At 40.8% G+C, this 26,451-nt stretch overlaps 1 protein-coding gene across 2 annotated transcripts in view; it reads left to right on the top strand.

Moving 5' to 3' along the window:
* The window catches only part of PHF20 (PHD finger protein 20), a 63,827-nt gene extending 42,306 nt beyond the window's left edge, over positions 1–21,521 (top strand). For both annotated transcript variants that reach the window (XM_059827146.1, XM_059827145.1), the window contains 7 exons: positions 1,119–1,280; positions 3,571–3,740; positions 9,321–9,420; positions 12,736–12,931; positions 15,815–16,214; positions 17,628–17,811; positions 19,474–21,521. In XM_059827146.1, coding sequence (XP_059683129.1) covers positions 1,119–1,280; positions 3,571–3,740; positions 9,321–9,420; positions 12,736–12,931; positions 15,815–16,214; positions 17,628–17,811; positions 19,474–19,616 — 1,355 coding nt within the window. In that variant the 3' untranslated portion in view covers positions 19,617–21,521. The remainder of the gene's footprint in view (positions 1–1,118; positions 1,281–3,570; positions 3,741–9,320; positions 9,421–12,735; positions 12,932–15,814; positions 16,215–17,627; positions 17,812–19,473) is intronic.
* The last annotated feature ends 4,930 nt before the right edge of the window (positions 21,522–26,451 follow it).

Genomic DNA, 26,451 nt, shown 5'->3' with positions numbered 1-26,451 from the left:
TGTAGGCCCAGGTGTTATTGGTGATTGGATTCTTCACTTCGGAAAACTGCAAATGATTCTGAAAGATTTCTCTAGTGCAGTGTTTACAGATCAAGCGTGGCAACTTTCTTTGCCATTGAAGGATGTGTAGGATCATTAAATCAGCACGTTTCAATCTGGCATGCATAATTTGTTAAACTAGAGCTCCTTATGGAGGAGTTTCTGAGATGGGAAAGAAAATACCTTACCTTTTTGTTTGCCATGAAGAAACAGGGCAAGCTGTTATGAGAGAGTAGAGGAGAAGGAAGAACCACAGGCAGGCTGACCCAGAATCATTTTAGTGAGTTTCTGATTATGTGGTGCCCTCAAATACAATGATAATATGCAAAGTATAATTTGTAAACTTAGGCAACAGTTGCAGAAATAATACCCACAAATCGCTTGTCCCTCTACCCTTGGGTTTTAAAATGTTGCTTGCCTTTTTTGATGTTGCCCATGTGGTTCTTCAGTCCAGGAACTTTGAAGGTTTTTCCTCCCGATAACTGATCGGAGGGTACTGCTTTTAACTGCAGACAGCCTTGAGTTACATACGGTCCAGGACGTGATGAATGGGTACTCCACAGAGGAACTGTTCTAGGTGTTTTCTCCACACATTCCTAACCAGGCCTTTTCTTTTCCACCCATGCATCCTGTTCTGTACATACACTAGGAAAATAAGGGAAGAGATGCTTTGTGAGATTAGGGACTGTGTAGCCCGTGCGAATAACAGGATGTGAAGGAGAGGTCTCAGCTAACAGTGCTTGTGTAGAAGTGCCTGTAATGCAAAAGCAATTACATCTTCACCCTGAAGAATAGTTAGGTTTAACCAGTCTTTTCAGCCTTTCTCACTTACGTCAGCAGTGAGGGACAACTGAGCTGCATAAGATTTTTCTGGTTCAGACAAGAACTTTCTTGCCTCTAGAAAGCTCGCGAATCTTTCAGCAGCATAGGGAAGTCGTAGAGTCGTAGCATATTGAAGTGGAAACTGTCTCAGTGAATTACATATGCCTGCGATGGGCGTGCATGGTGCTGGTTTTTTCTTCTGTCAACTTTTCTTGAGCACAGATTTCTAACAGTAACAGTTCTTAACAATTTTACAGAATACTCTGGCAGTGAAGAAAACACAGATATTTCACAGGAGCTTTCTCCTGAAAAATCAGTTGTCACAAAATGTGTTTCTTCAAATAAATCATCTGCCCACCCAAGCACGCTGCTACACTGCTCTGATTCTGGACAGCACAGAGGAAAATCAAAAACAAATGGTAAGATGACTCTCCTCTATGTTTTGCTGGTTCTGTCTTTCATTACCAGTAAATGTGTGAGCTGCACTAATATGCACAAAAGCTGGTACTCATGAAGTAAATTTGGCTATTCTTACGCAGGACTCTGTGTGTGTTTCCTTTCCTCTACCTGAAGAAGTTGAACCCAGTTAATTTGCCAGAGCTTGATGTTGCTGCTTTTTGCTTTGACTTTACCTTCACAGAAGCTTTAAGACTGTTCCCCTTATTTCAGAACTCACTCATTTTGCACCTTTTTGCAGCACTTTATTAACTCTGTAATAACCATGTTCAGACTTCAGTAGTTGAATTTTTCATATTTCCAAAGGTTTCTACAAAGTAATAACTCATTCAGAGTTAAAAATAGATGCTGTGCAAGTTTTATACAGTATGTGTGCTGTGTTTGAGAGACCACTGGATGTTGTTATGTGTAGTTGTATAGATACAGTGTGATACATGGTTATAATGACTTTCTGAGCTTCATAATGATGGGAAGCTCTTGAGTAGCTATTTATTAGTGTCTTCATAGTACTTCGTAAACAGAGCTCCTAAAAATGTGCTGCTGTGGTCCGGCTTTCATAATTTTTAATATCTTCGTCCATCTTGCTATTTACTGTCACAAGCTGGTACGATAAAAAAGGGAGACAAACATTTTGTTCTTTCTGTTATTCTTAAAGCTCACAAATTTGAAGGAAATGGGAAGTGTATGACAGCTTGATTATGTACAGGAATCTTAAATTCCTTATTGTACAGATACAGTGTTGGTGACCATTTGATTTTTTTTCTTTTACAGAACTGTTTTATTGTTTGGTATTGGGCAAAATGTAAAAATTAACTTCCGTTAATTCCGTTATATAGGGAAAAGAGGAAACATTGAGAACTACTGAAGCGCAGATAGTGATAATGTCTTAAAACATGTTCTGCAAGTCTGATCAGTTGTGGTTTTTGGAGCTTATCGACCATAGAACGTACTCGGAGTTTAGTAGCTTGGCCATCAGTTGCTCAGACTTCTTTTGATCAGTTCATAGACATTGAAAAAGTGAGAAGTGTTGGAAATGGTTTTGTTTCAGCGTTTGTACAATGGCTTTGCTGCTTTTTACATGTGCAGAACTTGTACTAATGATAAAAGCAGTGCCTCGTGTAAGTAATAGTACAACTCTTGTGTAGAATGAAAGTGCAGTGTGCTTAACCTGTCACTTCCAGAGTACTTCACGAAGAGTGTCCTATCTCAGAGGTGGAATAAAACTTCAGAACATGAAAATTAACTAATGCATTGGGTTCTCAGCCCCTTAAATTTGAGAACAGATGTTTCTCCAAAAGATCTAGTTTATATCACTACTACTGCTTCTATTTCTACAGTGTTGTTTTAGGGGCTAAGTCATCAAAATAGTTCTACCCAATATAGGTGAGAGACCACAATCTACTTAAAGAGTGACTAAAATTTTTACCTTTCACTTTCCTCCAGCTTGTTAGAGTATTTCCCAAGTAACTAAAATCCTTGTCTTCTCCCTCTGACCTTCCCATTCTGTCCCCAAGGAAGGCGTAGGCATTGCATTAATATTATTGAGGTAGGCATCTCAATTTAGCATGTTGTTGAATAAAGATTTTCTTGGCAGTTTTATTCAATCGACAGAGATCCATTAATGCTTAAGTAGCGTGGGAGTGTTTTTAATGAATACCTTGGGCAGTGCACTGCCCCTGAAGTGGTAGATGTGTCCTCAACAGGAGACTAAATGAAAATAATAATTTCTGAAGCAGGATTAAAGTCTGTGTTGGACTCTGAATGTTTCTGTAACGGAGACATCACTTTGTGAGATCGAATGGTTCGTAAGACAACCCTCTTACCTCTTTTTGGGAGCTCTACACTTAAAGCATCACGTCACAATTCTAAACAAATTGCAGAAACTAGTATGAAACCTGTTTGAATTTATAAAGCTGGTTTTGTCTATTGTACTTACTCGTCTAAAGAGACTTTGTGCCTTTGGTTTGAGGCACTCTATGTTGAGAGACAAATTTTAATGACAGAAGCTGATAAGTTGGAATATTTTGAAGGGGCTATTAATGAGAATATAAAAATTCATTATGTAGTAACCTTCAATAAACTTACTGTTTATTGAAGGTTACTACATAATGTAGTAATACTGTGATGTTCCTTAAATTACACGGTGAACTCATGCTTTTAGAAATGTATGTCTGCATACGCAGGATGAAATCTTGAGAGTTATTTGACCTTCTCGTAATTCCTTGGGATTTTATCTATCTACTTTTTGTACAGAGGATGACACCCTGAGTGAGTCATCTATGGATAGCTTGCTTTGGAGTGATGATGACTGCAGTCAGGATGTTGATGTAACCACAAATCCTGACGAAGAAGTTGAAGAAAGTGATTTTGAGATTGTTCGGTGTGTTTGTGAAGTAAAAGAAGAAAATGACTTCATGATTCAGGTATGAAGTGGAGGGTGAATGCACATTTCAGTGAATACAGTGGAAGGTGTCAGTGGAAAAGCTGTTGTAGAAATATGCCCAGGTATGTTCTGTATGTGAAATAAACTATTTTTTCCTCTGAAATCATAAAATTTTAAGGTAACCTGTTAGTGTGAGCAGCTGCTATGATAGGTAGAAAAACTTTGCTTTTTGATACAGTTTGGGTGGTTTTAATCAAAGGGAGGTGGGGGATGAGGGACAATTCTATATAAGCCATTAACGGTTGGCTTGTGGATTTGCGTTTTTCTAAAAATTAGAACACTTCCTAGGTTTGGAGAATATGTATTTAAAATCAGTGGCTTTTTGTGTGTGGTTTTTTTGCTTCCCTCTAGTTATGAGCACGTTCAGAACATTACCATGAGATGGTAGTACCCTTCCACTTCTGTGCCCTGGCAAGAAAGCTTGACTTAAACGTACAATCTTCTAGACAGGATGAACAAAAAAAGTCATTACTGGAGTCTTTTGTTTTGAAGCAGAGCTGCATTTGTCCGTTCTGCAGTTTGTAAATTCAAAGTTCCTAATCTGCATAAGGCCATCTGTCCGTTCTCCATTTATGTACTCTTTTTAAACCAACTTTACAGAAAACTGTTTCCAGCCAGCGCAGTGTCTGTTATCTCTCCTGCTTAAAACTGTTGCTAAAAGCCTCTTTTGGAGCTGCCTTGGCTGTTTACTTTTATTTTTTGAGATGTTTGTAAATTATCAGGAAACCATTCCCCACATAGCTACTCTGAGCCATTCCACCCAGTTCCTATTGATTTCAAATAGCAAAGTCAAACATAGCAAATAAAAAAACTTCTTCAGCATTTTTTGCTCTAGTTTATTTTGCCACTGCTTCTTACATGAGCTGCCTGGTCCCCTTTGGTAACTCCCCCTAAGTCTTAGATAAAGCGTATGCAGGGGCTTAAGTGTGTGATGCTCTTGAACCGAGATCACGAGCTTTTCATAGTTGCCCTTCTGAAGAAATTGGTTTAGTTTTGGGTTTTTGGTTGTTTCGCTTTTTGTGTTTTGGTTGGGTTTTTTGGAGGCTCCCACCCTTTCTATCTAGATAACTTTTGCTCATTGTGGAACCTCAGTTCAAAGCGACAGTAGTACTGTAGTACAGCTTGGCAGCTGGGCTCATTGCAAATTTTAAGGTCATTATTGCTTTCTTTTGACGAGGTTGTTTTATTTGTGGTAGGATATGGCATGACACTAACTTCAGAAATAGTTTTCTGGCACACGAAGCTCACCCCCATCTGCAGCTTTTGAATTCACTTTCCCAGGCAATCTGTTGCTAATTTTTGTGAGGTTTGAATCCCACTTTGTAGGACCCCTTACTGGGATAGTTCCTGGCATGTTAATGTGAACTGCACTTCTTTTTTGCTGTTTGGAACTAGGAGGAAAGACAAAAGCTGATCTATACTTATCTCACAGCCGCTGCTGATTTTTTGGTGGACTTGCTTGCTTGAATGGAGGCAGAAACCTGTTAAGGAGAAGAGGGGGTGCACGGTTCAAATCGTAGTGTGAGGAGTTCTTGGCTTCTGCAGCAGGACAGTAGAAACATCTTTTTTGCTCTGAACATCAATAACCTAATTTTAAGAAAAAATAATAAGGCTAGCTAATGCAGCTAAGTTTGATTCTTGATCTCAACGATTGAGTTTAACAGCTAAGTTCACTGGGTAGTTTTCTTTGGCCTTCCATAGTATTTTATGGAGATGTGCTCTGGAAGGTGTGACGCTTTTTCTCTTAGTGCTGAGTTCATTTAGATGCACACCTCTGTATTAGTGTTGGATCCTGACAACGCAGGGCAAAAGGTACCTTGTGCATTAGTTAGGAAAGGGTGTAGTGATGGGCAGTGGTGAAAATTGGATCAATAGCATCTGAGCGTATAGGAGGAAAAGGAGTTGGGACAGTTGGGAATAAAGGGGGCTGGCTGCCTTCTGAGGAGACAGCTCAATGAAAAACACGAAGATAGAGTCTGGAGTGTAATTTTCTGGCAAAAGTAGGGTCAACACTAGTCTATGATTGTAGAACGCAGAGAACTGTAAGCTAGCTCCGGACATTGTGTCTGGATAGCTTTCATGTAAGGTTTCATGCGATGCTTCTGAAATTGGTTTTCTAGGTTGAACTAGTTTGGGGGTTTTTTTGACTGTACTGCAAAGTTTTAAATACTTTAGCTGTGTTATAAAAGAATTATCTGGGAGAACAGGTTATTCTCTCTGGAAGAGAGATGCAGATTGTCAGCATGGTGAGTACCTGCATTCATTACGGGGATTGAAGCAATAGGAGTTGGGGAGCAAGGAGCTGATAACAAGATTTTGGTGGGTAGGTTAGGCAGATGGTTTGCTTAAGGTACTAAATGCTGTGCTCCCCACAGCTTTCTGTCAGCCTGTAGTTTTGGGGAAAATGTTTTGAACAGTCTGGTCTTGTTGTTGATGTTCTGTTGTTGATGTAGAAATGCCTGTGTTAGCTCTTTAAGTACAGGGCATTAATACTAAGCAAAGATGCTATGTTATACAACTATGGAATTGTGACGAGGGGAGCCTATTTCCAGCTTTTCAGAGGTGTAGTACTGAGATCGACACTTCCTTTTGACTTTTATAGTGTGAGAATCCTGTGTAGTTGTTCGTAACTTTGTAAGAAGGAAAGATTTCTTCCCTATTTCCTACTCAGATTTTAATTTGGCACTTGGAAACTTGAATTTGAAGTGCCTACCCTAAAGAACTTGCATTTAGACTTGTCCTCTCTTCCTGAAGATATGTAATTTTGCTCAGTATATGGGTTTTTAGAAGAATATTGTCATTCTTTACACTTGTCTCCATTGGGGTGTTTATTCTGTCCCTGTTTATTACTCTGACAAGATTTGACTGAAATATGCTGATACTTGGGCTACTTGCTTGAGCATGTGCCTGTGTGCCAAGCTGCCTTGACTTGGTATCAAAATTAGGAGCCAGGGCAGTTTCTTGTGACTGGAGGTTCTTTCCTCCCAGGATACGTGTATGGTGCCCCCTTACAAGAGGGAGAATGGTAAGTAATTTTCTCTTTGAACTGTGCTGATTTCCATGAATATGCCCAATTTAGAAATAATGAGGAAAAAATGTTAATTTTAAACACAAGCAGCACCTTTATTTTCCCTGAAAGATGGGGTACCATTAAGGTTTAATGAAACTCTTCTACAGTTAAACCGAGAGTATGTTCCATTTAGGTCTTTAAGCTAATAGTAAAATCCCAAAAAAGTCAGCTTAGAGATTTTGCAAAAACCTCTTCCTTTATCTGGAACTTCACTTAATTTAATTGTCTCAAGCAATTTGTGCATAAAGAATACCATTCATTACACCGGGATACAGAAATATGGTTTTGCATTTGAAGTAAGTACCTGCCTCAGTTAGTAGAAGTTAAAACTGGAAAAAAGTATGAAAAATAATATATTTATTGGTCAATGCTGTTTCATTCTAGTCTCTATAACTTTGCAAGGAGGTTACCAGATTTCATTTATGGAGCCTGCATAAAGTGGTAGCTTAGCATTGCCATGTGTTACTTCTGAAGGCACGGCACTCCCTTTTTAGGGTAAGGCTTGGGCCCAAAAAAGTCCAGACAAAATGTCATTGTCCCTTCCTTTTGTTTTTTTAATACCTAAACATTGGTGAATTTTCGTGTGATGTAGAGAATTGTGGGGCTGAATTTGGTGGCCATGGAGGTGATGGATGTAAATGGACTTGGGATGTTCTTGTTCTGGTAGATGAAAAGCTGCTTTAAATACATGTCCATTGTGTTTGGTTGTTTCTTTCGCACTTGAACTTTGATTTAAATATTATTGCGCAACTCCACATGCTTTTTCCTCTTCAAAATCTCTTTATTTGGCTTGGTTTGAATCTCCCTACTACTGCCTGGGCAGCGGATAGCTTCTATGTAGCATGTGTCCAGGACAATAGCCTGTAGCCTGGCCAACCAAGCTGTGAAGTAGGACATGCAGATAAAAGGAAGGACCCGTGCCCTGATGGGGTGGATATTTAAATATCAGTTGAGTAAAATAAAAAAAGTTGGGATGCTCCATTAGAGTTCTGGGCGAATTTGCCTGGAAAATCACTGAGTGTAGTTCTGTGCCATATGGCATGATCTACACGATGCAAGTGTAACTAGGTCCAGGAGCATCCTTCTTATTTTTAGCACGCAGTCTATTTTTCTTAATCTGTTTCCTTCATTTTAGGACACCTTTTTCTGGCTCCTTTTTCTGGTTCCTACTAATCATCTTTGTGGAAGGAGGATGGTCTGTTAGCCTTTTTGAAAACATCTCCTTATTGCTTTAGGACTGTTTACCCACTTTGTAAGGCAAAACATTGTTAGTCTTTCAGAAGCCTGTTTCTGTCTAATCTTTTACATTCTCCATTCCCAGTGCTTCTAGCTCCTCCATGCCTAGACCACTAATTTAATAGAATGACTTATTCAAAAACTGGTGGTCCCTTTCTGTCTCTCCTAGCTTGAGGAAAGGCAGCACATAAGAGCATTAATAAAAGTGGTATAACTGGTGTTCAACAGAGATGAGATGTTTATCAAGTTGGCATCTTTGTAGGTCAGTGAAGAGCAGCATCTAAGACTGCTTCAGGTGCTGGTTGTGTTTGGTTTAGCTCATTTTCAAAACCTTTGCCAATGTTGATGAGATCTCTGCATTAAGCTTTTGGCTTGTGCTCTGAGAAATAAAGGTTATGACCTATTGTCTCACTGCTTGTCAAAATAGTAATTCTGAACCGACACTACAGTTTCAAATCAAAATTGCCTTAATATTCTTATGTGGGGTTTTGTCCTAGGTTTCAGTGGTCTTTAGGCTACGGCTCAAGTTTTGTCTGCTTGTTCAAGTGTGTGGGGGGAGAAGTGGCTGAAACAGAACATGTGCATATAGTTTTTCCTGCTCTAAAGCTGTATAGCTTTACAGTGATGGCATTTTAAGTAGAGTAACTGCGCTAAAAAAGTAGGGCCAACTTATGTTCAGTCTTTGCCAATATGATGCTTACACTTGGAAGAACGTCAGAAGTTTTTAAAGCTAGTACAGCTGCACTTTAGTTTTCTATTAGCAGAAATAGATAAAATGTTAGAGATACAAGTATCAGTAAAGCGTAATGGCTAGTCCTGTGTGACATAAATAGCCCTTGGATTTTAGAATTGAATGTGACTTACCGTTTGAGGGGGAAACCTTTTAATTCAGAAAACTTGATATAGTTTGCTACAGAAAGCTTGATTGCATACTGTTTTCTGTCCTGATTATGTGTGCACGCATCTCGTGAAAGATTTTCATCTCCAAAGGGAACACTTTTGCACCTTTTGGGATCTCTAAATTGTAATTGTTGTCATTCTCCAGAAATCCATGTGAAAAATGTGTGGGAAGGGTTCAAATTTTATTGTACTCTGATTCTTTAATGTATTTGCTTATAGCTGGAAGAGGGGGGTGGGTATTAATACACCTTTTTGTCTTAAAAGATGTAGATGATGTGTCTCATAATTGAGGTAATCTTATTGAGCTCCTGTAGGCTTCATTTCTGTTGATGTGCACTTCTTGACTTTAAACAGTGTGAAGAGTGTCTGTGCTGGCAGCATGGAGTCTGTATGGGTTTACTGGAAGATAATGTACCTGAGAAATATACCTGCTATATTTGCCAAGATCCTCCAGGTACAGAAATTTAAGGTTACAGAACCTTCTTATATATGTAGTAACTTTATTAGTTTTTATATATACACACATATACATATATATATATTTTGCAAAGATTAAACTTTTTTTTGCTCCCCTAGCTGTGTCTGTCATTATAGGTAATTGAGTTCAGTTATAGATACAGAAAGTTTAATTGATGTGGACGTACATGAGTCAATATTGTGGAATTACAGCTGGACAGGAATGGAAATGAATGTTTTATGTGATGAACATCTGCCACATATTTGCCAGTCGTAAGGATTGTACTGTCTGGCTATGTAAAATGAATTTAGAAGCACTCAGGAAACTTAAGCAAGGACTCCCCACGGGCACATCTTACAGTATATGACTGCAGCTTTCCTCCAACAAGACGAGGCTTACGCATTCTTTAAAATAAGTCAGCAAGACGCTCGCTGGTTCTCAACAGCCATGATGTGCTAGTGCTTGTTATGGAAAGGCACTTGCAATCCATGTATATAAATACAAATATACATTATCTTGGGTAATTCAGTCAGAGTTGATTTAAGCAATACGTTCTCTACTCCTAACTATGTATTTTAAAATGTCTTAGTCCATCTTATGCAGCAGGTAAAATTACACTTATGGGGATCCTCTCTGAGTTTCTACTCTACGACTTACAAAGCCTCGCTGAATGTGGAAACGGATGAGGTTCGGGTTTGAGTCCATGTTCATAAATTATGAGAAAATGGGATCTCTGTTTGCCTAATCACAAGACCTTTTTTGGTTTATATACGTATTTGGATTGTGATCTCTGCTTTTTTTTGGCTGTTTAAAACTACCCACTCTTCCGTAGCTTAACTTATTGGTATGTGTAGTTCGTATACTAATGTTGTTTGTACTCATAGCAAGGAAGACATGCTACGCTTACCTTCAGTTTTCTAAGTAGTAAAATAGTTTAACATTGATTTAAGGTTTTTTACAGTATCTTGCATCCAGGATTTTAACCCTCTATTTTCAAGATACTTTGCTTTGATTTGTGTCAATGTGAGTTAGTTTTAAACTTAACTAAAGTGCACATGCAAACTGAAGTTGTGCCATCACACTTGAACTACTTGTATTCATATCAGAATGCTTTTTGGTAAAAACTGATTACAACTAACACTTCATTTGCTTTATTAGTTTAATCACTTTTATTAACTACTGCTTTGAAGATCCTGGAACTTAATTTTTTTTTTTTAATTTGGGCTTAATTTTTACCTCTGTCTTGGAAAAGGAAAACATATCCAACTTTTTGACTGCAAAAGTGGCTTCTCAATTTCAGTGAATCTGCTGTTGGCTTGAAATGAGCTAAGTAGGCTTTATGAATCTGCAAAGAAGTTGCTTTTAAAACTGGGCATGACCATTCAGCAAAGTCTTATTTAGGAGCTTTCCCCAGTTTAGCACTGGGACTTGTAGCAGCACCATTCATATTATTGGGAAAAAAAAGCAAGTTTAGTTTAATTATGCCAAAAAACTGTCCCAACTGTCATTCTAGACGGTTTTATTGAGTCAAGTGGGATTTTTAAGAGATTTGTTAACATTTACCCTTGGTTAAACATTATCAAGATGCATATGATGTGAGGTTCATTCAAGCCGTAGAAAGCACACATTGTTGGATATTGTCTTGTGTCTTCTCTTAAGATTATACACTTAGAAAGAGAGCACTTTTTGTCTCCGAATACACCGCTAAGTAAGCAACGCCGTGGATGGGCTTCAGCTGGATAATCTCGGTGTTGTTCAGATGACCGTGGAGTTCTAAAATGCACGATTTTATTCTTGTGGACTGAACTTCATGTTCTGTCACAGGTGGTAGCTTCTCTAACACAAAAATAAATGCGTGGGGGTTAATACAGGTATGTCAGGAATGTCTCCGAAGTGGTTCTGGCCATACCGAGAAGATCTCTTGCTTGATTACAGCATATCTGCTGAAATCTGAAAATTCATTCTTCCCTATGTTGGTTTCTGTTTTGAGAGTTTTTGGAGGTCTTGCCTCAAAACATTGAGTCTTGTCCTGTACAGCCTGATGGCTGAGTGCGCTTACAAGCGCACTCGTTTGCTTTTACTCCTTTACTGAGACAGAGCCTTAGTATTGCATTTCAGTTTGAAAGTGTCCTTTATGTCCACGGATGTTCATACAGGGCACGGTACAGACACCATTTCGCTGCCATTCTGTAACTGCTGTCCAAAAGCGCATAAACACCTGTGACCAAGTTCTGCTCATTTCTCAGTATCGCTTCCAGAGAGTTGGTTTGCTTCGTCGTGCCAACGATAATAGCGTGGGCAGCGATGCTACCTAATATGCATGCAGTGCAATCCCTTGTTCTTACTCTGCTGCCTAGTAACTCTTTTTGGGTTTTTTTCCCTTAGCTTCTCCTTAACTGCTGACACTTCTAGTCAATATTAACCTGCTTATGTTGGAGACTTTTTTTGTGAATATCATTCTGAGTTTCTGCTCATCTTTGATTTTGTAGCTTCCCTGTATATAGGCCAGTGACTGATGTGGTGTTTCTCAGGGTGCTGAGCTGTCTTCTGAGAACACCTGCTGGAACAAAATTTGGGGGGGGGGCTCTTGTTGGGTTTTTGGTTTGGATTTTTTTTGTTTGTGGTTTTTGCCATTTAGCACACATCTGAAGTTCCACTCTTTCCTGCTAATACCGTTTTGCTTGGCTTCTCAAGTTACTTTTACTGATGCATTGATTACATTTAACATAATTTCATTTCAGCTGTTGTTGATATGCCAGCCTCTTAAGCTAGAATTAGCATTATTAATAGCCTGACTTAGGCAAGATCTCCATCAGAACCTCATCGTTGTTTCCTTTCAAATTTACTTTTGAATGACTGTACTAATACACGTGTGATGCTTAAAAACAAGACCACTGGAGAAGGGAAGCTTCACTGCCTTTTGCTGCATTTTTCTGTCTGCAGAGAGCTGTATTCCAACTGTAGCTTTAGTTATAACCACAGTTCCTAGCCAGCGTGATACCCTGCTAAAAATACGCTTTTCTGTGTACGTCAGCTGCAATTACCTGTTGTGGATGTCCTTTGATGGAATTTGGGGTCTGAATGCTTTTACAGTTGGGCAGAGGTTTTTGACTGAGGTTATCGTCTCACTTACTACTTTACAAGTTCTTCATGTCTTCAGGGTTTTGTTTGCTAATGTAGGATCTTTGTTGGTACTATTGATAAGAACAAATAAGCTGTTGCAAGACTTTGAGATAATCAGAATTACTACCAGTAATGTTAACATACCATAGTTAATGCTTCATTTTAACACGCTCATTACTGTTGCTTTAGGTCAGAGGTCCAGCTTAAAGTACTGGTATGAGAAGGAATGGTTAAGTAATGGTCACATGCATGGCTTAGCATTTTTGGAAGAAAATTATTCCCATCAGAATGCCAAGAAGATAGTAGCCACTCACCAGCTTCTTGGCGATGTACAGAGAGTGATAGAAGTACTGCATGGACTGCAGCTGAAGATGAGCATATTACAGTAAGCAGTATTTAAGTATCAGTCGGCATGTTCTCAACGTGAATTAGATTTCAAATAGTAGAAAAATAACCAGAAATTCAGACTTGTTTTTGTGCTTCTTTGTGGATATATAACAACATAGTTTGAATTGCTAATGTGATCTTGGAAAAGGACTTTGCTGCTTAAGAACTATTTAAGTGTGTTGAGGAGTGTAAATTGACTATGTGTGTAGAAGGGTTGGGAAAGTATGAAGGAAAGAGGGAGAAAACGAATAACAACAGCTTCTCCTAAAGCACCTAAATAGATTTAAGTAACAAGAAGAGGATAGTCATATAACCTGTGGCAGCATTCTTTATAACACTTGCCTTCTCCATTCCAGTAATTCTAAATCATAGTTTTTCCAGCAGAAGTCAAATCTTCTTGTTCGGCACAATGTGTTGCTCTGTTGTAGTGGGAGAGCAGTTGCACCTTCAGCAACCTGTAGCAATTCATTTCTATGCAAAGATTATTATAGATATATATGAAAAGATAACGTCCTGTAATCGCTGTAGAAATTTTTCTGCATCTTTTCCTGTTTAAAGTCATCCTTGGGTTCTGATGACTGAAAAAAATCTTTTTCTAACTCAAATCCAGCAGTTTTAAATTAATTGAATTCCATATTTATGATTTATTAGTTGATAAATTGCACAGCAGCAGCTATTTGGAAAGCAAAGCTTTTAGTGTTTCCAGCGTTCTTTAAAACTTTTTCCCTTAAATTTAATCTGTGGTGATGCAGTAGGGCCACTGGCAGTACGTGGAATGCTTAAATGGTGGAATAATGCTTAAAGCGGAAGAGTAGCAATTTTAACATAAGGGTTTGCTTTTCCATTATGGTATCCTCTAGTGAGATCTGTAAGTAATCTCTTTCCTCTTTGGAGAGGGTGGAACATAAATATTGTAAGACCACTCCTTAGGCCTTTTCTTAAATAGCAAGACTTTAGATTGTGACTTTCCAGTTGTAGAGTAAACTGAGATTTGCATAGCACTAAGGTATGGAGCACTGGGCAAGTACGTGATGCTTGTTACAGACTTTGTTCCTTTTCTCTCCCATCCTGAAGTTGGTGTAGTGACCTGGTTTAACTGAAGATGAGGTGTGGTCCTGTTAGGACCATCATGTTAAAAGCTATAGCCCCTGTTTTCTTTATCATTACATACGTCGGAAAGGATTTTAAAAATTGCTGAATTAGAAGGATGATTATGTTGTTGATGCAGATCTATCATCTAGGGGAGAGGAGATGATTTCACAGCTGCCTCAAATTAATAGGAGAGTGTTGCTCAGTATTTCAAAGAGGTGGCAAAGGACATTGACAGCTTCAATGCAATGGGAGGGAGAGCCAGCCTTCAGAAGGCAATAGTTAAAAGGTCGCTCAAGCATTAAGCCTTTGAATTTTCATCCTTACATAGCTGGTGCATCATCTTTCGATTTTCTGTCTTCTGTAAAGTTATCCCTTGCTCTTTGCTGAGCAAAATAGTGCCTTTTGGTGTAGAGTATCAGTGGAGCTGGAGTGGAAAGCTTTGGTAAATGAACACTTGGCTTTCACTTTTCTAGGCGTGCCTTCAGGATTGCTCACCAAGGGTATCATAGACATGCAGTCCCTGGAGGTAGAGGTACTTGTATAAAGCGGTCTGAGCAAGTCCTTGGCAGTTGTACTAACTGTAGTTTCCACTGATAGACACTGAAAAAAACCTTAGCTACTGTAGAACGGCTTAGAAAGCAGTTACTCTGGAAGTAAAATGGTCACGTCTTGTTGAGTGGTTTGGCTAACGGCTGGAAAAGCTGAATCAGCCTAATGGAGTAAGTCCATCTGCCTTTGTTTGCAAGGAAGCAGAGAGTGGGGTTTTGGAGCAACCCCCTCCTTTCCGTGCCGCTGAATGCAGGTGCTTTAAGGTCAGGATTTGCTTGGGCTGCATTCTTACAGGCTGTGGCAGATAAGCTGCCTACCCTTTGAAGATAAGCAGAGTGATTCTGCTTTGCTCTCCTTTTTACTGCTGTTTTAAGGCCTGACAGAGATGTGGAAGAACAGTATCAGTTACAACGCTCACTCTAAATTTTTCGTTTCTCTGTTATATCCATGTAAGAATCTGATACCTATAGTTGTCCCTGCTGCTGGAATAAATAACTTATTAGTCAATTTGAAAACAGTTAAAATAAGAATTTTTATAAGAAGCAGGTGGGGGGACTATGGCATGTTGGGGTACCAGGCAGTAGAGTCTGCTCAGCATCTTGGGATTTAAAGGAAAGTTAAAGTTTTAAAGGAAATAATACAGAAATTCTACACCACCAACACCCCAAGTCCCCAACTGTTATTGTTGTTAGAGGGTTGTAAAAGATCATTGGATTGAATTTTGAAGTTTATTTTGGGGAACTACAGGCTAAAGGTTGATACTGAGTGGTTTGAGGGGGTCTTTTTGTTTTACTGGTGTTTAAAATTGTTGAAATCTTGGACTAGCTTCAGTGTACTTGACTTACCTTACTAAAAATATCCCAGTGAAAATGAGTTTATGCTGTTAATAAATTGCAAATACTGAAGCAAAATGTTCCATCAAGGCCAACATTAGTGAAAAGTTGTATGTATCTGTTTGAAACTTATTCTTTGATTTTTTTTCTTAAAGCCAACACTTGGCTAATATACCATGTCATAGAAATGAAAATAGTGAACCTAACAGAACGTTGTAGGAAGATACACAACGGAGATCAGTGAAATTATATTATTTCAGAATATTTGGGTATTTTTTACTGATTACAGTGACTAAAGCATGTAGTAGTTCAAATATTATTACTTAATTTCTTTACGTAATAGGATAGTTTGATCAGTCACTTTGACGTTTAAATTTGGGTGTTTTACTTTTTTTATGTTTGAACAGGAATAAAGAACATCCTGACCTAAAGCTTTGGTGCCATCCATGGAAGCACATTACGGTGGATGAAAAAATTCATACAAAACACATCATTCACATCGAAGAAAACTGTTGCAAAGAGGAGACGGCAAGTTATAGAACTTGGAATGGGACAGTTGAGAAACCCTCAACCATTCCTTCTGTGGAGGAATCTTACATTACGAGTGAACACTGTTACCAGAAGCCTCGGGCCTACTACCCTGCGATAGAGCAGAGATTAGTTGTGGAAACAAGAGGTTCAGCCATGGATGATGGAGTAAATCGAATACGGGAAAACGGGGATGATGCCCTGTCAGAGAGATTCGGCTGGAATCTGGACCGAGAAATATGCAAGATGGAAAATGAATCCAAACACAATTACTCTAAGGTATTTGTGTTAAAATAACCCTCTATATATATATAGTGGATGTGTTTGCCTGGCAAAGCTCAACCCTTTTTAATAGTATTTACTTTGTTTATTTGTGTTTAGTTCCTATACTGTTAAATGTAAGTTACCATTACGAATTAAAATGATAGACATGATCAACTCCTCCATTTCAAATAGTAATTAAAAAAAAAAATCTAGGTTGAAGAGGACTTCTGGATCTTAAGTCATCTGGACAGTCTGTGGAACATGCATTATGGTCCACTGGCAGTTCATTGCGTCTCACTTTTTTGTGTGTTAAATGTAAAAATAAACACTAGCAATGGGATAGAGAGAGAAGAGGGTAAGCATGTATGATACTACCAAATATACTGGTATTCCAGCTTCTAGTTATTTCCATCTTGTTCCCATGTTTCTTTTAATAGTTACATTAACTAAATTAATTCCAGGTTCTTCAGGCAGCATTTCATGGTGGACAAAAAAGTAGCAGCCTGAACTGATTTTTGAGAATGCTCACCACGGAATAGTCCTGTGTCTTCCTCCTGCTGGAGCATTCCAGTTTTATCTCCTCAGCTCTTGGTTCTCATTTTCAGGTCTATCAGAGGCCTTTCTTTCTACACTCCAATGCAAAAATTTTGCTTCGATTAGTTAGTGCCAAGTCATACGAAATATGGTCTGACAAGTGTTAGAGAGCCTCTGGGAAATACCAACTTCCCTTTTTCAGATAGAAAGATTTTTTTAGCTTTTCTTCATGCATACGTAAGCTGTAATTTATGTTCTTTATAACTTTTCTATCAAATCAACCGAGATTGCTTTATGTTTTCCAGAAAGGCATATATTTTGGTTCTTCCGTCTTTTAGGAGCTTTTTTCCTAAATCCTGTCCTATTTCAGCAGAATGATGAAAAATGTAGGGGAGTAGAATCAGCACTGCTGACAGTGTAGTCAAGTTTTGTAAGTGGTGGTAATGTGTTTTTCTAGATGCTTCGATGAAAGTTTTATTAGAATTGAAATTAGATTCCTTTAGGAAAAATCCCTTCTTACCGCAAAATCATTTGCTCTTTAGTTGATTACTGTCGTGTTAAAAATGGTTTTAGCGTTCCCTAGTACGTTCAGTATCTTCCAGCTGGAAGTTGGCAGGGAGCTAGCTACGCGTTTATGTGTTATCTTTTGAAAATCAGATGCTTGTGAAGTGCAAAGAATAGGTCTTAGCAAAATACCTGTAAAAGTATGTCTATATTTAGATCCTCTTGCCCAGACTGTCTTGATATTTGTGTGTGATCTCTTACCTGTGTCTCTATCCTCCACTAGCCTGAGATGAGTTGAGCAATTGGCTTCGGTAACTGCAAGGACCCAGACAGTCTGGCTGACCAGTTCTATTTCACAGTAACAAATATTAATGTGTGTATTTCTGCTAGGTAAGAGAGTCTGTCTCTAAGAAAGTCTCTCCAGAGGAAGCTATTGAAATTAAATTGCTGGAAAAAGACAAAGAAGGAGTTGTGAACTCGCAGCTGCAGTGGCAGCTTAATCTTTTAGCTCACGTGGAATCTCTGCAAGATGAAGTCATACACAGAATGGATTTCATTGAGAAGGAGCTAGATGGTAGGTAACATTTTTCTATTTCAAAAATGAACTGTATTTAACTGAACTTGAATTTTATTTCTGCAGACCTATAAAGAGACGAGTGTTGCTTTGTCAGATTCACTGCATTTACTAATAGAAAATAGACATGCTGCTGATGTTGGGGGGGGGGGTGGATTTTAAAACAAAGATCAAATTAAAACCAAGCAGAATTTTATAGAAGATGTTCTAGTTAGATCACCTCTAAATACTTGCATCAGATGATGTAGTGGAGTATCTTCCATGTCTTTTTGCTTTCAGGTTTGTGTCATTTTCCATAGCTCTTCTGTGCATCTGAACTTCTCTGTTCTTCAGGGGCTTGCTGGCTGTGTTAGCCCGTTCTAGGCGGCCTCTTTGGTGCACAAGGCTTTTATCTTTTCCCATCTCTTCCAAATTCTTTACTTAAATGTCTCTTGAAATTTGTTTTCCTAGTAATGGAAAACTTCTAAACCCTTTATTAAACAATCCAGGATAGTTCTTTTTCTTAACATCTTTAAGTCTGACCATTGGTTGTATAGCGGTTACAACAGCAGCAGTTTTTCTTGCAAGGGTATTGGGAATCTAACCTTTGCCAAAGAAAGAGTCCTCTCTTTGTAGTTCAGTAAGGTACTGAAAAGTTGAACAAGTATTTTGGGTTATGAAGATCAATCAGGCCTGTAATCATAATCCCTGTTTTGTAAATGAAGAAGCTCTGGTTCACAAAAGTCAGGCTTCTTGTATCTGCTGCTGAGCTGGAGGGCTGCTGAGAGCATTGCTTCTCTGATCAGGAATTTCTTTATTTCAAGGCTGGGTGTGTCAGTAGTTGGGTAATAGCCACCAGTTCTTCAGCAGGTACTGCCCTTAGGTTACACTAGCCTGCTTATCTAGTTAGTGGCAATGGCCGCTGCTGCTTCTCTTGGCAGACGTATTCTGTCTTCAAGGTTTCGGTCTCCTTCCGTGATACTGTCCCGTCCCCTGACCTCATCGTAGTTCAATCTGACGACCTTTTCTCGTGGTCCTGTTACCTTGTTGCCCAAGTTGTCTTTTAGTCAGTAGTATTTCTGGTTCTTGTTTCCTGCTGAGAAGCTTTAGGGCAGGAATTCATTTTCTTTGTGCAGTAGTCTGCTGTTGGCGCTTTTGGATTTCATCCCCGTTCTCTGTTACCCAGTTCTTTCTGTCTTGGCCAATTGTATTCTGTATTGACGACAAACTTCTTTCATTGGCATAGTCCTTTTAGGATCTTCATTTGCATCTAATGCTGATCTTAAAGGTATTCTGATGGTGTAAACTTGTACTGCAGTGTCCTTGCTCCAGAATTGATATAGATCAGAGGAAGTTTAGCACCAGATTTCACAATATCTAGTCCTGAGTTTTCCTTCCTGCTTTCTCCTAGGAACATCTGCCTTTTTCCTCCACACCACCACCCCCCACCCCCAAATGTGAATTGTTTTGTCGTGTATCAAAAGCTATTTGCAAAGATTGGTGTGAGGAGCCTGGTTTTCTGATTTCTCAAATACCACATGTTAAAAATATGGCCCAGTGCGCTCTCAAGATTCACAAAAGATTTAAAGAATTCCTGGTTTTTGACTTAAGGTGATCTATTTGCTGAGAACTGGAATAGTGACAGTTTTGATTTTGTTGTGGGTTTGTGTTTTTTTTTTCCAGTTTTGGAGAGTTGGCTGGATTATACGGGAGAGCTGGAACCACCAGAACCACTAGCTCGACTCCCACAACTCAAACACTGTATAAAGCAGCTTATAACGGACCTAGGCAAAGTGCAACAGATTGCACTTTGCTGCTCAACATGAGACTAGAAAATGTTGGAGACTGTTATGGAGTGTGAAGTTGGAGCATCTGATGTGAACAGCTCTGTATATTTAAATGAAATTAGCATGCTGGTTGCATGTGATGCAGATTGACTTCAGGGATTTGTGAAGAAGTGCTGTTCAAAGAACAGCAAAAAGTTTATTTTATCTCATCATAATTTTGGGTTTATTAGGCAATTATAATGATATGGAAGAGGTCGTGCTGTTGTCTTCAGAGTTTGGATGTTGGTTGATAAATTATACTTAAATTTTCACTCCTTACAAGTTGCTCATTGAAACGGTAGACTTTTTCATAATTAAATTGACTAAAAATTGTGCCACTGAAGAACAGAGTTCTAAGAGCCAAAAATGTTTAGTTGACAGAGGTTGTAAATAACTTTGCATTGTTTAAGTGACTTGTGTCATGTTTTATTCCTTCTGGTTTATGCATAATATCACACAGTATTTAATCATTAGGAAATGTTATAACAGTTTTCAGACTTAGTAAGTATGAATGTCCAGCTCTTAACTATAAAGTGTTACGTGGAGGTTTGCGAGTAACAGTGGCCTAAACCCCACTTCTATTACGTTAAATAATGTAGCAGAAGGTCACAGGTGGATTGCACTTACTTTCAGAATAAATGATTGTTTTCCATATTTATCCTGTCACTATCACATCACTTGGTACTGGGGAAACCCATTAACGTTGTGTTTATGTGCATTCTTGAGCTCTTAACTATGGCCATACTGTGCCTCCTGATGCAGTGCTAGTGGGTCACCCTTGTTGCGGCAGTATGAAATACCGCCGTGAAAAGACTGGAGATGCGCTTGGAGTTCCAGACTTCAACAAGGTCTGTGATGGACGTTATGTAGTTTTCTACCCATTTGTTAATAATTGCCATTCCGGTTATATTTTGAAATGTAGACTTTTTTCAATACTCTGAACGTGTTCATTGTAAAGACTTACTATGAATGTGTGGTTTTGGGAATCAGTTTATTTTATATTTGTGTAAATAAAGCCTCAAGATCTATGCATGAGGTACTGTCCTCGCAGACAGTGAGTGGGTTATTATCTTAAACGGTGTATGTTCACAAAGTCCCTTTTTATACCTTAAGTTTTAATTTCCCGGTTTGTATTACTTTGTGAGAGCAAGGTGAAAATGCTGCTTATGTTCAAGTCACGTTATACAGTACCTTTTGAAACGTTGGTGTATCGTAAGTATTTGAGACGTTAAAAGTCTTTCAGCTGCAGATCATAGCTCCGTAAATAATGGCTGTGACTTTAGTTTTCCTTCCCAGACGTTGCTAAGTTCACTGTGGAAAATGGTAAGCTGTTCTTGCAGTGAGAGGGTGTCCTTAAAAAGCTGGATCTGTTACCTTGATTTTATTGTCTGTGATGGTACCACCAAAGGGTGACATTTAAGCACAGTTGTAATTGAAAGGCCCATAACTGTACAAATTACTAATTTTGGATATGAATCTGTAATGTTTGTATACTGCAAAGAATAATGTAAACTTGAAATATCCAATATTGTTGTAGGAGTTAATGGTATTGACACAGTGACTATTTTATTTCCTTCAGAAAACAAAATAATTGGGCGACTCTAGCTAGTAACCGAGGCTTTTGTGCCAAGACTCATTTCAGGGAATAATTTGTCTCACAGTTTTATAGTACTAGTTGGTATATAGTGAATACAACAGATGTACAGCAGAAAAATAAACTTATTTTTCTGTAACACGGTTGGAATAAAGCTTACATGATATTTAAGAATCACTTCGCTCTCTGAAGATGAGACCAATGCTTATACCGTGTCTCATTCCTGGTAATGACACCTGAATTCACGTATACTGTGTAGCTCTAGAACAGCCGGCAGTAACCAGACAACCAGCACAGCATGAGAAGGAGCACCCTAGATGACTGTGAAGGTTTTTGGGTTTTTTTCAGGTGAGATCGACCAGAAAGGTGTTCCCTGGTTGAAGTCTGCAAAGCAAGCACTCCGACCAGGCGTCTCTTGAGAAGAACATAGCTGCGTTGTTACAAGTCAGCTGCGCTTACAGTTTGAGGGTGCGAAAGCGGTTAAATCCCTGAGCAGACACTTCACTCCTTCCCAAGCAGTTGCTTCTTCTGTGTTCATTGTACGTTTTTACTTTGGCAGTTTATTTTTGCTCAGGGCAGTACTTAAGATTTGGAAGAAAAGGCGGTTCTGATGGGTGAATCAAATGGCAACTGCTGGAGACTTGCTTTCCTTTAGTAGAGCTAGGGAAGCCCTTGCAGATAAAGACTGAAAAATATTTATTTAAAATAGAGTAGCATTTCTCTCGTTCAGGAAAGATTCTTTATTGTGCTCTGCCTGGATTCATTTTTGTCCCTGTTTTTGCAAGTTTCCACATTGTTATTTCTTAGTCTGGACCAACTGTTCGGTCTGGCAGGTCACTTTTTTATTTCTTTAAATCACTGGTAAGTGAATGCAACGTGGAGCCTTGATGAAATGAGCAAACATTGCACTGTGGATACATAAGTATATTTGTCTTTGTTTATGCACTATTAGAACCAAGGGCGCTGTATATAGAATTTTGCTTTGGAGCAATATTTGCAAACTTGAAAACTTCTGTATCTTGGTGTTTGGAGTAAATAAATAGGTTTTTGTTGGTTAAGTCTTAGTAAAGTCTTTGTTTCAATTAATGATTATTCAATAAAATAATTTTGGGCTTTTTTTCTTCACATAGCATTGAAATGCAGGTACTGTAGTTTGATGGGAATATAGATCTTAACTGTTCCTAAAGTATGGAAATGATTGTTTTCCAGATCTGTCTCGTGTAAATATTCTTAATAGGTAAACTGTTATGTATTGGTTTATGTTGGATATTGTTTTAGTGAGGAGCTTGTACATTCTATTCTCAAATCCTAATATATGTACTATATTAGGACCTAGTGTATGTAATCTGACCGTAATTTTTGTTCCTGTCTGGACGAGTAGCCTACCAGGGCTGCTGCTGAGCACTTGGCGATGGCGATGAGAGGGGGGCGGCTGGCTCATCCCTCTGAAGATTCAGGTCAGAAAAGACGAGCGTTGCGGTAGGAAGCTGCTCTAACCAGAACAGCGCAGCACTGTGGCATCTGGCAGCGTGTGTATGAGGCTTCCCCGCAGGAGAGAAGCCTGAAGCCAGGATGCTCATTCCAAGAGTGCGGAGGCCTGAAGGTGTAGCTTCCCTGAGCTGTTCCTAAGACCAGGTGAATCGGGACAGGCGCCGTCAGCCGTACAGCGCAAACTGCAGAGAGAAGAAGATGCGGTTTCTGTACAGTTTTCAGGTGGAAATGTGTTTCGCCCATGTGGCAGCGGGCTAGCAGTTGAGTTTCAGGTGGATTTGGTTGGGTTGGGCTGGAAGGGGACAACCCGTGGGTGCTGCGCCTGTGACGTTCTCCTGAAAGCTGCTGTCACGGTTCTGGGCAGCAGCAGCAGCAAGCTTGGTGTAGAAGCTGCATGTTTGCTGTGTGAGGGAGTGCTGCTTTAGCAGGAATGCAAAGGAGGGAGGTTTTGATGTGTTTGAACAATCCATACAGAGAAAATGCATAGGCTCGGGAGGGGGGAAAACCAGGAATTGCTGGAGAGGAAAGTGTACCTGGCACAGGCTGTGCCTGAGGGCAGGGGCAGGCATCGATGTGCCTTCAGATGCGTTGCTGGTTCCCTCTCGTCTCCTCTCAATTTCCTCAGTAGGAGGAAGACAAGTTTATTCCCTTGCCCTAACAAATTGGCCTTCCTAATTTTGTTCTCAAAACAAAATTCCTGTAAAACTCCTGGATTTTAAGGCTAGAGGGTGCATCACTCTGCTAGAACCTGGCTTGCGAAGCCTGGAGAAACTTCGGCTGCTGATGGCAGATGGAGGCATCTTTCATGGTTCAGTCAAACCGTGTAGGTCTTTGCTGATCACTTAAATGTCAAAACCAGGTTTTGAAGATGTGATCTGAATTTGAAATAATTCAGTGGAGTGGGTGCTATGGCTAGCCACGTTTCTGGGAATGGGTACCCTCTTGATTTTTTTTTTTTTTTTTCTTTACTTGCTTGATCTGAAGACTCTTGTAGGGGCACTCTCCCATCAGGAGGCAGTTGCCAAGTCATCTGCCAGCCTTCATGTGGGTAGATTCACCTTGAAGTTGCTCAGCCTGAGAAATCTGACACAACCATTTCCATATTCTTATTTGAGCAAAATACCATCTCTTCTAATTACATGATCTACCATGGATCGTTGTCCAGACCATGGATCATCTTCGTGCTCATTTTGATGCTAGAGTAGCATCCCTGCTGCTGCAGCTCTGGCGTTTCATCAGACTGCAGAAGTGTTCGTGACTGATACTTGGTCTGGTTTTTCCAATGGCGTTGTTGAGCGCCTCAAGCTATTACAGTTGTTTAGAAGAGTATTTCATATCTTCATACTAATCCTTCAGTATTTGCGTAGCAGCTCTCTTGTGAAGGGAAAGAACTACTTACAGCTCTTGTCTGGTTAATACCTGCCACAGCTAACCAAAAAAAGTCCGTGTTCAAATAAGCAAGCAGTTAAAAACAGAAAATACCACCGTTTTTCCCTATTAGAACATACATGCAGACAGCAAAACTGAAGGAAACAAGAAAAAAGCTGGAATTCATGGTGCTCTGCCTGCAGGGTGTTTCTGCTGATGGTGCTCAGGTGCCCTCAGGGTGTTGGGTCAGTAAAGGCTGAAGGATGCCACAGACTCTTGCTGGTTAACACTGCACCAAGTTTTTAAGGATGGTGTGGGCCCTGTTTGCCATTGTTTAGGGACGTTGGGTGCGTTGGGCTCAGGAGGAGGAGTTGTGTGCACCTCCTCAGCTTTCAGACCGGTGGTTTTCAGTTACGTAGAGTGAGCACGTACACTGTTGGGAGGGACACCAAGGGAGGGACCCGCTCATGAAGTAAGTGGTGTGTTTCCGTACCCTCATGTGTCAATTGGAGTAATGGTTTGCTGGGGCTCACACTGAATCTAGGCTCCAGAAATGGCTGTGTCCTCTGAACAGAGGTCCAAAGCTACTGGGGATACTTTGGCTGTTGTGCAGCTCCTCCCAATACCTCCGGAAGTTCCTTTGATCCCAGCAAATTCTTGGCGGCTGCTCTTGTGAAAGAGATGCTCAAACAGTTTGGTTTCAGGTGGGTGGGGGGCAGAGTATAGGCTTGTATGGCAAGGTTGCACATCTGGATGTCACGAAGCACTCGTCACTCCCGAGGAAGCTGGTGACAAAGCTGTCAGAGGGGGTCAGTGCTGTCCACGGTATGGCTGATCTGGCCAACGTGGCCACAGCTCTGCAAGCTCAGCGTGCCCGCAACACAGAGTGGAGAGCATCAGAGCAGCTCCTCTTCCCGTGAACGTTCTGGGCACTCGGAGGACCTCTGAGGACAGGAGGCAGCACCCATCCCCACTGGGTCTCCATGGCTGCCCACCCTTGGTGCCTGAGGCAGCTGGTAGCTCCTCTGCTGCCCTGGTGCTGGTGGGTCTCCTCGGGGCTTGTTCCGCCCCTGCGCAGCCTTGGGTGTCCCCGTCCTGGGCAGGAGATGTCGGGATTTGCTCTCTGCCTCTTCCAGCTGTTAAAAACCTGGTTTGGCATCTGGCTTGGTGCCTGCGCTGTGGCCTGGGGCTGCAGCGTTCGACGGTGGGAGGCCGGGAGTGGGGCTGGTGGCACCCTGGCTGGGCACCCTGGGCTACCCCCAGCGGCCGCCTTTGCTGCCCGGGGTGCCAACACCCCCCTGTTCCGGGGCCGGGTGAAGGTGTTTCCTGGCACGAGTGAAGTGTGCCCAGCAAAAGGAGCTTGTGGGGCTGGGAAGAGAGCTGCCATGGGGCTGGGAAGGAGGGCTCGGAGGCTTGCTGGTATTGGGAAAGGATTCAAATAGGTATTTGAATAAGTAATCCAACCCCCTATTTCCCATTTTACCAGTCACCAGGATACAAATATCAGAGAAGCACTTTCTTGTCTGTGTCTGCCTCCAGTCTGAGGTAGAACCATCCCTGTGGTGCAAAACATCCACCAACCTCGAGCCGTGGGGGAGGTGGAGGAGGGAGGCCGAGAGCCGCCCTTTGTTCACGCAGCATGGGTTGATGGCAAAAATGAAGGAAGCAAAACCCTCTGACCCGCCTCGGTGGCCGCAGGGGTGACGGCAGCGGGCTCTGCGCCCGGCTCCAGGGTGCGGGATAAACCCTGACCTGTGTCCCGCGCTGAGAAGGCGACGGGGCGGAGGGCTGCGCAGGTGTGTGAAGCTCAGGGCTGCGGTGGGGAAGGAAATGAGAAAGCAAGGGGGGGTTTGCAAGAGCAAACTCATCAGACATGAAAATGAAGAGGAGATTGAACATGTCAGAGGCAGGAAACCTGCAGATAAGGGGGGGGTCCGGCTGCACCAGCCTCTGGGTGCAGAGGGAAGGAAGGAAGGGATGTCACCAAGCAGCGCAATTGCTTCTGCACCCGTTCCAAGGTCCTCACCGCAGAGGAAGCTTCGGCCACTTTCCCCAGGCCCTGCTTTGCTGATAAAGGGCTGTTGAAAGCAACGGCACGTTGCTGTTCTGAGGCATTTCTGCTGCTTTTAAGGTCCCCTTTAGCCCCGAGGTGTAGCTGAGAGTGGGGTTGGACACGAGTATTTGCATTCTGCCTTTTTGAGTCATCTAGTCCTGACATGGACCCATTTCTTCCCCCGTTGCTTCTAGAACAGCAGTTGTGATGTTAAACATTTTTACATCTCTAGGGCTCATTAATTTGCCCTAAGGGAGTTGGCTGTCGCCTCCCCCCAGGGTGGGGAAAGCTGGTGGCGGTGGGTGGAAACCTGCCCCGCGGTTGCAGCT

This window comes from Gavia stellata, chromosome 20 (assembly GCF_030936135.1).
Source record: "Gavia stellata isolate bGavSte3 chromosome 20, bGavSte3.hap2, whole genome shotgun sequence".
In the NCBI taxonomy this organism is placed as follows: Eukaryota; Metazoa; Chordata; class Aves; order Gaviiformes; family Gaviidae; genus Gavia; species Gavia stellata.
This window is presented reverse-complemented; position numbering and strand designations above follow the sequence as displayed.